This window comes from Mustelus asterias, chromosome 19 (genome assembly GCF_964213995.1).
Source record: "Mustelus asterias chromosome 19, sMusAst1.hap1.1, whole genome shotgun sequence".
Lineage (NCBI taxonomy): Eukaryota > Metazoa > Chordata > Chondrichthyes > Carcharhiniformes > Triakidae > Mustelus > Mustelus asterias.
The window spans coordinates 4,511,329-4,524,976 of NC_135819.1; the positions used below are offsets into that span (position 1 = coordinate 4,511,329).

A 13,648-nucleotide genomic window follows, 5' to 3' on the forward strand; every position below is an offset into this window, starting at 1 on the left:
TGATCTGGAGAGTTCAAGACTCTGATTCTGAATGAGGGAGGCACAATAGGGGGGGGGGGGGAAGGAGAGGGCTCAATGGGCTGGGGTTGTAGGAAAGGTTCCCTCTAGGTGGTGCTGCGAGTGAACGAAACATCACCACCTGAAAGCAGTGAAAAATGACGAGTTAGGGGAACAGCCCAGCCTCCAGTGTGAGTGAGTCAGCGCAGTACCTGGCTGCTGGAGGGAGAGGGAGGAGGTTCGGCAGCACAGTGGGGGGAGAGAGAGAAGGAAGGGAAGGAATTAGAGCTCTTTATCCAAGTATTGCTCTGCAACTCCAACTGGGCGAAAGGGAGCTAAGGAGGGAAGTGAGCCATTGAAGAGGTGGTGGTGGAAGAAAAGAATAATCCAATTCTCCCTTCTTTCTCGCTTTGACTGTGGCTTGAACCGACACTGCGGATGGCCGCTTGTGTCCTCCTGCTATGGTAGATGTGGATGAAATGAGGAAGACTTTTCTTGTACCGGAGATCAAGCCTTTGGACCAGTACGACATTAGCCGAGCCAAGATCGCGGGGAGCTTGTCCTGGCTGGTAGCCAGGTCCTATGGATCAGGTACAGTGGCTCGGAGCCTCTCCTCTCTTGCTGTTTTGACAGGAGAGGGAGATTTCTCTCCTGATTTATATTGTGTGTGTGTGTGAGGCTGTTGTAATGCGCAACCGGAAGATGGTCTTGTTTTAACACAAAAAAAATAGCAGACATTGAACCTGTCCCGCAGCCCCTGAACTGGCAGCTGAGAATAGCATATACAAACCCAGACACAATCGTTAATCCTCTTTCCCCCCCGCCCAAAAAAGGCGAATTTTTCTCCCCCCTTATTCAGTTAATTAAAAACAAGAGAAGCTTTTGATACTGCTAGACTCCCAACTGCTTGATTTATGGCCCATTGTATGTTTTGAATTATTCCGGATAATTTATTGTGTTTTTTTTTTGTTGTGTGTTGAGGTTTGGATGGATGGATTTAAAGCCCCCCAAAAAAACACTAATTGTAAGGTCTATCTCTGCCTCAATGCAATCTGCATTATTGATCTAATGCATTCAGGGGAGGGAGGGGGAATTGAGTCATTAATTAAACTGGTTAAGAGGATTGAGAATAATTCCTGAATTGGGTTTCTGTATATAATGTGTGTCTGTCTCTCTCTCTCCCCTGCCCAGATTGTGTTAAATGAAATGGCCGTGTTTGTGTGGGAAGGGGAGAGAGAGAAGGATTTATTTTAATTCCTTATCAACAGTGCCAGCTCTCTCTCTCTCTCTTTCTCTCTCCCCCCGGTTTAAAGGGACTGTGTTGAAATTGCAGAGAGGAGGAGGGAGGGGTGGGTGGGGGGCGTGTGGTTACTTTCAATCGTGAAATTGACAGCCTATCAATCCCACCCCCTTTCCCAATCGCGAGGGTTTTTGAGGGGATCCTCTTGGGCATTTTATTTTAACCCCCTTTTGACGGTTCTGGGCCCAACCCTTGGCTATTTCTACCCTGCCTGATTTACTGTGTTGTTTATATTTGGAGAAAATAACCAACCCCCCCCCCGCCACACACACACACACACATGTAAAATTGTACTTTGATCATGACTCAAGTCAATTGTGTAATGAGCGACTGGAGGTCAACTTGCCCTCACCTTCTCTAAATGCTGCTTGTTTTTGTTTTCCATTAAGATCTGGATGTGTTAAGTTTTTAATGTCATGGGTGGCACAGTGGTTAGCACTGCTGCCTCACTGCTCCAGAGGCCTGGGTTCGGTTCCCGGCTTGGGTCACTGTCTGTGTGGAGTTTGTATGTTCTCCCTGTGACTGCATGGGTTTCCTCCGGGTGCTCCGGTTTCCACCCACAATCCAAAGATGTACAGGTTAGGTGGATTGGCCATGCTAAATTGCCCCTTAGTGTCCAAAGATGTGCGGATTAGAGGGATTGGGGGGGGGGGTGAATATGTGGGGTTATGGGGAGAGGGCTTGGGTGGGATTGTGGTCAGTGCAGACTCGATGGGCCAAATGGCCTCTTTCTGCACTGTAGGGTCTCTATGATGTCCCAGGTTTCACTGTGGAATAGTACATGCTGAGAGATTGGTGGGGTGGGGGAGTGGTTAGTTGTCGTGTATCTCAGTGTAGATAAGAGTGTGAGACTGGGTGAAGTTTACAATTGACCATGGACCCTCTGGATTGCGTGGTTGCCAGTGATCATTCCCTGCTGTCTTGTCTTTGATTGAATCGACCTGTGCTGTGCAGGTTGGAGAGGGTCAGTCTTCAGCTGACATTCAGCCCTTGTGGGTGGGAGGGTGGGGGTGTTGACCGTGTGTTAGACAATGTTGCGGATTTGCATTGTTGTTGTAGCAGGTTTCTGGCCAAAATTGCTGATCGGCCATGTTTCAAACTAGCAGAACAGGCTTGAGGCCTTATACTCCTGTTCCTGGAACTGTACACAAGCTATAGTCATGGCCTGCTTTGTGTATCCTATTAGATCATAAGACAAAGGAGCAGAATTAGGCCATTTGGCCCATCATGTCTGCTCCACCATTCGATCGTGGCTGATGTGATTCTCATCCCCCATTTTCCTGCCTTTACGTAGAATGTCCACTGTGCTGAAGGAGTCCATTCGACCCATCGAGTCTGCACCAACAACAATCTAACCCCACATCCCCACTAACTCCTCTAATCTACACTCCTGGGACAATATGGGGCAACTTTGCATGGCCAATCAACCTAACCCGCATATCTTTGGACTGTGGGAGGAAACTGGAGCATGCAGAGGAAATCCATGCAGACACGGGGAGAATGTCTGTGTGGAGTTTGCACAATGACCCAAGCTGGGAATCGAACCCGGGTCCCTGGAGCTGTGAGGCAGCAGTGCTAACCACTGTGTTACCGTGCCACCTGTAACCTTTGATCCCCTTACCAATCAAGAACCTATCTATCTCTGTCTTAAATGCACTCGATGACCTAGACTCCACAGTCTTCTGCGGCAAGGAATTCCACAGATTCACCACCCTCTGGCTGAAGAAATTTGGTTCTAAAGAGTCGTCCCTTTACTCTGAGGCTGTGCCCTTCAATCCTAGTCTCTCCCACTGATGGAAACATCTTCCTCACATCCACTCTATCCAGGCCTTTCAGTATTCTGTAAGTTTCAATGGGATCCCCCCATATCCTTCTAAACTCCATCGAGTACAGACCCAGAGTCCTCAAACGCTCCTCATAGGTAAAGCTTTTCATTCCAGGGATTGTTCTCGTGAACCTCCTCTGGACCCTCTCCAAGGCCAGCACATCCTTCCTTAGATACGGGGCCCAAAATTGCTCCAATATTCAAAATATGGTCTCACCACATTTATCCTGAGTATAGTCAACAAATGATGGTTTGCTTTATGATCCAGTATATTGGTGTTTCTCTTCTGCGATGCCTGAGACATCTATTGCATGAGAGACCAGTGCGATAATGGCAAATGTTGTCATCTTAAAAGGAGAAGTAGGTTTTATTTGAGAATGAAAAGCAGCATTTTGGCCACTTTTCTGAGGGATTTCCCCTCATTAACAAGCGTGTCAGGCCCTCGGGAAAGATGGATCCCAATCTTAAAAAGAAATAGCACCCCATCTGTGAGTTGGCACCTCTGACAATGCAACTCCACTGCAGCTAATAAATAAACTTCGCATTGAGGAGGAAGTGGGGACTTGCCCTGGCCTTGGATCGTGTACGTTGCGTACAAGAGGTGATTGCCAATATTTTAGCTTTGACTATAGGCTTGTGCCACATCTACATGTGAGAGAGGATTTTTTTTTAACCAATCCTGTCTGAGCCAAGGCTTGGTTTTGCAGTCGATTTGATTGCAGGTGATCTCGGTATCCCTGGAGCATTTTAGGCTTGAAAGTTCCTTGAAGCTTTCAGCAGTGTGAGAAACCTCCAAGCTGATGTGGTGTTTGAGTCTAATCAGTTGCAAATGCTTACCGGGAACTGGACCTGTTAATGCTATAACCACACAGTGGTGTAAGGGGGAGGTGGCAGGGGAGCAATGTAGGAAGCATATGGTTCAATGGAAAGGCTGCTTTAGACCAGACAACCCATCTTGCTGTATATGTTTTGCTTCCAGACCATGACCTTGATTTTATTGTGTGTTTAATTTCATCACCGTTTTGAGTTGGGCCTGAAGTATGTGTTAACCATTTGGGCTGGAATGTCTTGAAGATCCCTGATTTGAAGTTTTAATATCATGCTCAGATAAACATGGGTTCTGTATTTACATTGAATTGTACTTGGATGCAGAAAATGGGTGCAATTGAGTCAATTAAATTCCTCCCTGTGAAAAACGGTCAGAAGTATGGCATAGCCTGGTCTCACTCAATGGTGGCACAGCGGTTAGCAGTGCTGCCTCACAGTGCCAGGGACCCAGGTTCAATTCCGGCCTTGGGGACTGTGTCTGTCTGTGTGGAGTTTGCCACCGTGTCTGCGTGGGTTTCTTCCGAGTGCTCCGGTTTCCTTCCAGACTCCAAAAATGTGCGGGTTAGGTTGATTGGCCATGCTACATTGCTCCTTAGTGTCAGGGGGATTAGTAGGGTAAATATGTGGGGTTACGGGGGTAGGGCCTGGGTGGGATGCTCTGACAGAGTCGGTACAGGCCTGACGGGCCAAATGGCCTCCTCTTGCAATGTAGGAATTCTATTCTATTATGTATGTGTCGGTTAGGTGGATTGGCCATGCTAAATTGCCCCTTGGTGTCCAAAGATGTCTAGGTTAGGGGGATTAGTGGGGTTACAGTGATAGGGAGCCATGGTGTGGAGATGCCAGCGTTGAACTGGGGTGGGCACCGTAAGTAGTCTCTCAAGTCCAACAGGTTTATTTGGTAGCACGAGCTTCGGAGGGCTGCTGCTTCATCAGGTGAGTGGGAATTGGGTTCACAAACAGGGCATATATAGGCACAAACTCAATTACAAGATCATGGTTGGAATGCGAGTCTTAATAGGTAATCAAGTCTTTACAGATGCAGACAATGCGAGTGGAGAGATGGTTAAGCACAAGTTAGAGATGCGAATTGTCTCCAGTCAGAACAGTTGGTGAGATTTTGCAAGTCGTGGGGGTTACAGATAGTGTGACATGAACCCAAGATCCCAGTTGAGGCCGTCCTCGTGTGTGGAACTTGGCTGTCAGCCTCTGCTCAGCGACTCTGCGCCGTCGTGTGTCTTGAAAGTCACAGAGAGGGTCTGGGTTCTCCGGTTTCCTCCCACACTCAAGATGTGCGGGTTAGGTTGATTGGCCATGCTAAATTTCCCCATGGTGTCAGGGGGATTAGCAGGGTAAATATGTGGGCTTACAGGGCCTGGGTGGGATTGTGGTCGGTGCAGGCTCGATGGGCGGAATGGCCTCCTTCTGCACTGTAGGGATTCTATATCTATGAAGTTCAAGATCTGACCCGAAAATGTTCCTAGCATTTTTTGATTTGTCTCTGCACTCTCTGCCCTCAAATTGCCAAGGTTCATGTGTTGCTTTGTGCTTCCTTCCCCACCTTGCTATCCTCCGTTCCTTTCACCATTCCATTCTGGTCTCAGCCAAGGACGATGGCTCCTATTTTCCTGTCGGGGCTGAGTCAGGTCACACTCAGTGTTGGTGAACATCTCTGATTAGATTACAATGAGGTCCTATCCCAGCAGAGCAGAATGGGTAGCTGGCTCTCTCACACCTGCAGAGTTAACAGACGCAGGCAAACGCAATGTAATATTATGTTAGCGAAGGCAGTTGGTCCTGTTTGTGTTCATGTTTCCAGAGAGCAAGTGGGAGGTTTTGTACAACTGGTCTTGATAGTACAAGATGCTTTACAAAGAAAAGTAAAGTACAGCACAGGAACAGGCCCTTCGGCCCTCCAAGCCTGCACCGATCATGATGCCTGCCTAAACTAAAACCGTCTGCACTTACAGACTCTGTATCCTTCCATTCCCATCCTATTCATGTATTTGTCTAGTTGCCCCTTAAATGCCGCTATCGTACCTGCTCCCACCCCCTCCCCGGGCAGCGCGTTCCAGACATTCACCACCCTCTGTGTAAAAAAAACTTGCCTCGCACATCTCCTCTAAACTTTTCCCCACTCACCTTAAACCTATGTCCCCTAGCACTTGACTTTTCTACCCTAGGAAAAAGCATCTGACTATCCACTCTGTCCATGCCCCTCATAATCTTGTAGACCTCTATCAGGTCGTCCCCTCAACTTCTGTCATTCCAGTGAGAACAAATCCAGTTTATCCAACCTCTCCTCATAGCTAATACCCTCCAGACCAGGCAACATCCTGGTAAACCTCTTCTGTACCCTCTCCAAAGCATCCACATCCTTCTGGTAGTGTGGTGACCGGAATTATACACAATATTCTAAATGAGGCCTAACTAAGGTTCTGTACAGCTGCAACGTGACCTACCAATTATACTCAATGCCCGACTGTTGGAGGCAAGCATGCCGTATGCCTTCTTGACTTTTTTGTCTGTGACTTCCAACTTCTGGGAAGGAGGGATGAATGCGTTTGACTAGGCTTTTGGATAGGCACAGATATTTGTGTATAAATTTAAACGAGGTTTTATTCATCCCAAACCAGAGTTGGACTCCAGCTTTGAGACCAGCCATCCCGAAACAAATTTTCCCATCTCGCACGCGAGTTGTCGATGTTGGTGGCCACTGGTTTCACAGATTGTGTGAGATAAGCAGCAGAAGGAGAAATGGATTGAGGGATCTCGTGATGAAATTGTCTGGATGAATCAAAAAAGATGCAATTGACCATTTTTGTCTGGTATTTGGGGGGTGCTGGCAAAGGCCACGTTTATTGTCCAACTCTTATTGTCCTATGAAGGTAGTGCTGGACTTTTTAAATGTGTTGTGAATGCATACAGTGTCCTAAATCATACCAAGTCGGGTGGCACAGTGGTTAGCACTGCTGCCTCACAGCCCCAGGGACCCGGGTCCGATTCCCGGCTTGGGTCACTGTCTGTGTAGCGTCTGCACGTTCTCCCTGTGTCTGCGTGGGTTTCCTCCAGAGGTAGTGTGGTTCCCACACACCAAAGATGTGTGGGTTAGGTGAATTGGCCGTGCGAAATTGCCCTTTAGGGGGACGAGCTAGATTAAATGCATGGGGTTATGGGGATAGGGCCTGGGTGGGATTGTGATCTATGCAGATTTGATGGGCTGAATGGCCCCCTTCCGCACTATGATTCTAAGCCTGTTCGCTTATAGTCCCTGTGTTTGCTCCCCTCCCCACCCCCAAATCCCTAATCTCTTCCAAACCCACAATCCTCCCAAGATGTCTGCACTCTTTGACTCTGGTCAGTTGAGCAACCCTGATTATAAAGTTGGTCCACCCATGTTGGCAGTGTGAACCTTGATTCCTCTAAATCTCTCTTTGCCTCTCTACCTTGCTCTCTCTTTTGAAGGCAGTTCTTAAACCCAAACTCAGCTAATATCTCCTTATGTGGCTCAGTGTCATATATTTTTAGTGCTTTAAGATGCTCCAATCTTGCACAATTGTTAAACTTCAAATGACAATGAGAATCAACTTTATGGAATCCCTACAGTGCAGAAGGAGGCCATTCAGCCCATCAAGCCTGCACCGACCACAATCCCACCCAGGCTCTATCCCCATAACCCCACACATTGACCCTGCTAATCCCCCTGACACCAAGAACAAAGAAAATTATAGCACAGGAACAGGCCCTTCGGCCCTCCAAGCCTGCACCGATCATGCTGCCGGACTGAACTGAAACCCACTACCCTTCTGAGGACCATATCCCTCCATTCCCATCCTATTCATGTATTTGTCAAGATGCCCCTTAAATGTCACTATCGTATCTGCTTCCACTACCTCCAGTAAGAAGTTTAACAACACCAGGTTAAAGTCCAACAGGTTTATTTGGTAGCAAAAGCCACACAAGCTTTCAAGGCTCTGAGCCCCTTCTTCAGGTGAGTGGGAATTCTGTTCACAAACAGAACTTATAAAGACACAAACTCAATTTACATGAATAATGGTTGGAATGCGAATACTTACAACTAATCCAGTCTTTAAGAAACAAAACAATGGGAGTGGAGAGAGCATCAAGACAGGCTAAAAAGATGTGTATTGTCTCCAGACAAGACAGCCAGTGAAACTCTGCAGGTCCACGCAACTGTGGGAGTTACAAATAGTGTGACATAAACCCAATATCCCAGTTGAGGCCGTCCTTGTGTGTGCGGAACTTGGCTATCAGTTTCTGCTCAGCGACTCTGCGCTGTCGTGTGTCGCGAAGGCCGCCTTGGAGAACGCTTACCCGAATATCAGAGGCCGAATGCCCGTGATTGCTGAAGTGCTCCCCAACAGGAAGAGAACAGTCTTGCCTGGTGATTGTCGAGCGGTGTTCATTCATCCGTTGTCGCAGCGTCTGCATAGTTTCCCCAATGTACCATGCCTCGGGACATCCTTTCTTGCAGCGTATCAGGTAGACAACGTTGGCCGAGTTGCAAGAGTATGTACCGTGTACCTGGTGGATGGTGTTCTCACGTGAGATGATGGCATCTGTGTCGATGATCCGGCACGTCTTGCAGAGGTTGCTGTGGCAGGGTTGTGTGGTGTCGTGGTCACTGTTCTCCTGAAGGCTGGGTAGTTTGCTGCGGACAATGGTCTGTTTGAGGTTGTGCGGTTGTTTGAAGGCAAGAAGTGGGGGTGTGGGGATGGCCTTGGCGAGATGTTCGTCTTCATCAATTACATGTTGAAGGCTCCGGAGGAGATGCCGTAGCTTCTCCGCTCTGGGGAAGTACTGGACAACGAAGGGTACTCTGTCCACTGTGTCCCGTGTTTGTCTTCTGAGGAGGTCGGTGCGGTTTTTCGCTGTGGCGCGTTGGAACTGTCGATCGATGAGTCGAGCGCCATATCCTGTTCTTATGAGGGCATGTTTCAGTGTCTGGAGGTGTCTGTTGCGATCCTCCTCATCCGAGCAGATCCTGTGTATACGGAGGGCTTGTCCGTAGGGGATGGCTTCTTTAACGTGTTTAGGGTAGTTTGTTGTCACAAGGCAAACACGACAAGGCAGACGAGACAAAGGAACTACACCATCTACATGCACACCAAGAACAGGAAACTTGAGAAACTCGGCATCACCACCAGCAGCAACCAAGCCTCCCCCGGTACCACAGTAGAAAACAGTACCACTGCAGGGAAGTCCATTGTCAACTTATCCGACTACACACTTCAACCAGATGAAATCGAAGTTCTCAGCCGAGGGCTTAATTTTTGCCCCACCACCAAAATAGACCCCATCAGTCTCGCAGCGGACACAGGAATTCATCAGGCGAATGAGGCTGAGGGAGTTCTTCCACAAACCCCAAGAGGCCAACAACGAACACAATGAGACAGCCAATGAACCGGATCAGCCGACAGAGAGATCCGCAGTGCATCCGAAGAGGAAAGAGTCGAATTGGACTCCTCCGGAAGGCCGCTGCCCTCGACTTGACATCTATGCCCAAGCCGTCAGGAGGTGCGTCAACACCAAATTCATCAGCCGCACTCACAAGACAGCCCCGAACATCACCCAAGCACAACGTAACGCCATCCACGCTCTCAAGACCAACCGCAACATTGTCATCAAACCAGCAGACAAAGGAGGGGCCATCGTCATACTGAACAGAACGGATTACTGCAAAGAAGTGTACCGACAACTAAACAACGAGGAACACTACAGACAGTTACCTGCAGATCCGACCAAAGAACACACCCGTCAACTCAACACTCTGATCAAGACCTTTGATCCGGACCTTCAGAACACCCTCCGTGCTCTCATCCCACGTACTCCCCGCGTTGGAGATCTCTACTGCCTCCCGAAGATACACAAGGCAAACACACCCGGCCGTCCCATCGTATCGGGCAATGGGACCCTGTGCGAGAACCTCTCCGGCGATGTCGAGGGCATCCTGAAACCCATTGTACAAAGAACCCCCAGCTTTTGTCGCGACACGACGGACTTCCTACAGAAACTCGGCACACATGGAGCAGTTGAACCAGGAGCGCTCCTCGTCACAATGGATGTCTCAGCACTCTACACCAGCATCCCCCATGACGATGGCATTGCTGCAACGGCCTCAGTGCTCAGCGCCAACAACTGCCAGTTTCCAGATGCAATTTTACATCTCATCCGCTTCATCCTGGACCACAATATCTTCACCTTCAACAACCAGTTCTTCATCCAGACACACGGAACAGCCATGGGGACCAAATTTGCACCTCAATATGCCAACATCTTCATGCACAGGTTCGAACAAGACTTCTTCACCGCACGGGACCTTCAACCGATGCTATACACTAGATACATCGATGACATTTTCTTCCTTTGGACTCATGGTGAACAATCACTGAAACAACTCTATGATGACATCAACAAGTTCCATCCCACCATCAGGCTCACCATAGACTACTCTCCGGAATCGGTTGCATTCTTGGACACGCGCATCTCCATTAAGGACGGTCACCTCAGCACCTCACTGTACCGCAAGCCCACGGATAACCTCACGATGCTCCACTTCTCCAGCTTCCACCCTAAACACGTTAAAGAAGCCATCCCCTACGGACAAGCCCTCCGTATACACAGGATCTGCTCGGATGAGGAGGATCGCAACAGACACCTCCAGACGCTGAAAGATGCCCTCATAAGAACAGGATATGGCGTTAGACTCATTGATCAACAGTTCCAACGCGCCACAGCGAAAAACCGCACCGACCTCCTCAGAAGACAAACACGGGACACAGTGGACAGAGTACCCTTCATTGTCCAGTACTTCCCCGGAGCGGAGAAGCTACGGCATCTCCTCCGGAGCCTTCAACATGTAATTGATGAAGACGAACATCTCGCCAAGGCCATCCCCACACCCCCACTTCTTGCCTTCAAACAACCGCACAACCTCAAACAGACCATTGTCCGCAGCAAACTACCCAGCCTTCAGGAGAACAGTGACCAAGACACCACACAACCCTGCCACAGCAACCTCTGCAAGACGTGCCGGATCATCGACACAGATGCCATCATCTCACGTGAGAACACCATCCACCAGGTACACGGTACATACTCTTGCAACTCGGCCAACGTTGTCTACCTGATACGCTGCAAGAAAGGATGTCCCGAGGCATGGTACATTGGGGAAACTATGCAGACGCTGCGACAACGGATGAATGAACACCGCTCGACAATCACCAGGCAAGACTGTTCTCTTCCTGTTGGGGAGCACTTCAGCGATCACGGGCATTCGGCCTCTGATATTCGGGTAAGCGTTCTCCAAGGCGGCCTTCGCGACACACGACAGCGCAGAGTCGCTGAGCAGAAACTGATAGCCAAGTTCCGCACACACAAGGACGGCCTCAACCGGGATATTGGGTTTATGTCACACTATTTGTAACTCCCACAGTTGCGTGGACCTGCAGAGTTTCACTGGCTGTCTTGTCTGGAGACAATACACATCTTTTTAGCCTGTCTTGATGCTCTCTCCACTCCCATTGTTTTGTTTCTTAAAGACTGGATTAGTTGTAAGTATTCGCATTCCAACCATTATTCATGTAAATTGAGTTTGTGTCTTTATAAGTTCTGTTTGTGAACAGAATTCCCACTCACCTGAAGAAGGGGCTCAGAGCCTCGAAAGCTTGTGTGGCTTTTGCTACCAAATAAACCTGTTGGACTTTAACCTGGTGTTGTTAAACTTCTTACTGTGTTTACCCCAGTCCAACGCCGGCATCTCCACATCATCCACTACCTCCCCCAGCAATGTTTTCTAGGCACCCACCACCCTGACAACAAAATGCCTTGTACATCTCCTTTAAACCTTGCCCCTGGCACCTAAAACCTATGTTGCCTAGTAATTGACTCTTCCACCCTGGAAAAAGCTTCTGACTATCCACTCTGTCCAAGCCCCTCATAATCTTGTAGACTTCTATCAGGTCGCCCCTCAACCTCCGTCATTCCAGTGAGAACAGACCAAGTTTCTCCAACCTCACCTCATAGCTAATGTCCTCCATACCAGGCAACATCTTGGTAAATCTTTTCTGTACCCTCTCCAAAGCCTCCACATCCTTCTGGTAGTGTGGCGACCAGGATTGAACACTATTCCAAGTGAGGCCTAAGGTTCTATAAAGCTGCAACATGGCTTGCCAGTTTTTAAACTCAATGCCCCGGCCGATGAAGGCAAGCATGCCGTATACCTTCTTGACTACCTTCTCCACCTGCGTTGCCACTTTCAGTGACCTGTGTACCTGTACACCCAGTTCCCTCTGCCTATCAATACTCTGAAGGGTTCTACCATTTACTGTATATTTTCTATCTGTATTAGACCTTCCAAAATGCATTACCTCACATTTGTCCAGATTAAACTCCATCTGCCATCTCTCCGCCCAAATCTCCAACCAATCTATATCCTGCTGTATCCTCTGATGGTCCTCATCGCTATCTGCAAATCCACCAACCTTTGTGTCGTTTGCAAACTTACTAATCAAACCAGTTACATTTTCCTCAATCATTTATTTATATATATATATTACAAACAGCAAAGGTCCCAGCACTGATCCCTGAGGAACACCACTTGTCACAGCCCTCCATTCAGAAACGCACCCTTCCACTGCTACCCTCTGTCTTCTTTGACCAAGCCAGTTTTGTATCCACCTTGCCAGCTCACCTCTGATCCCATGTGACTTCATCTTCTGCACCAGTCTGCCATGAGGGACCTTGTCAAAGGCCTTACTGAAGCCCATGTAGACAACATCCACTGCCCTACCCTCATCAAGCATCTTCGTCACTTCCTCGAAAAACTCGATCAAGTTAGTGAGATGTGACCTCCCCCTTACAAAACCATGTTGCCTCTCGCTATTACGTCCACTTATTTCCAAGTGGGAGTAAATCCTGTCTTGAAGAATCTTCTCCAATAATTTCCCTACCACTGATGTAAGGCTCACCGGCCTGTAATTACCTGAATTATTCTTGCTACCCTTCTTAAGCAAAGGAACAACATTGGCTATTCTCCGATCCAATGGGACCTCCCCTGTAGCCAGTGAGGATATAAAGATTTCTCTCAAGGCCCCAGCAATTTCCTCCCTTGCCTCTCTCAGTATTCTGGGGTATATCCCTTCAGACCCTGGGGACTTGTCTACCTTAATGTTGCTCAAGAACCTCAATACCTCCTTTTTGATCTCAACATGGCTCAAACTATCCACACACCCTTTCCCAGACTCATCATCCACCAAGTCCTTCTCTTTGGTGAATACTGACGCAAAGTACTCATTTAATACCTCGCCCATCTCCTCTGGCTCCATGCATCGATTCCCTTCCCTGTCCTTGAGTGGGCCAACCCTCTCCCTGGCTACCCTCTTGCTCTTCACATATATATCTTTTCCTTAATCCTGCTGGCCAATGACTTTTTGTGATCCCTTTTAGCCCTCTTTCCTTCTTGCTTAAGTTTCTTTCTACTTTCCTTGTACTCCACACTTGCTTCGTGTGTTCCCAGCCTCCTAGCCTTGACAAATGCTTCCTTTTTCTCTTTGACTAGGCTCACAATATCTCTCGTTATCCAAGGTTCCCAAAACTTGCCATACTTATCCTTCATCCTTACAGGAATGTGCCAGTCCTGAATCCCTATCAACTTGCACTTGAAAGCCTCCCACATG

The 13,648-nt window shown here is 48.4% G+C and overlaps 1 protein-coding gene across 1 annotated transcript in view; it reads left to right on the plus strand.

The window, feature by feature from the left end:
• The first annotated feature begins 227 nt into the window (after positions 1 to 227).
• The window catches only part of camsap3 (calmodulin regulated spectrin-associated protein family, member 3), a 199,679-nt gene continuing 186,258 nt past the window's right edge, over positions 228 to 13,648 (plus strand). The window contains exon 1 of the mRNA XM_078234906.1: positions 228 to 588. Coding sequence (XP_078091032.1) covers positions 459 to 588 — 130 coding nt within the window. The 5' untranslated portion in view covers positions 228 to 458. The remainder of the gene's footprint in view (positions 589 to 13,648) is intronic.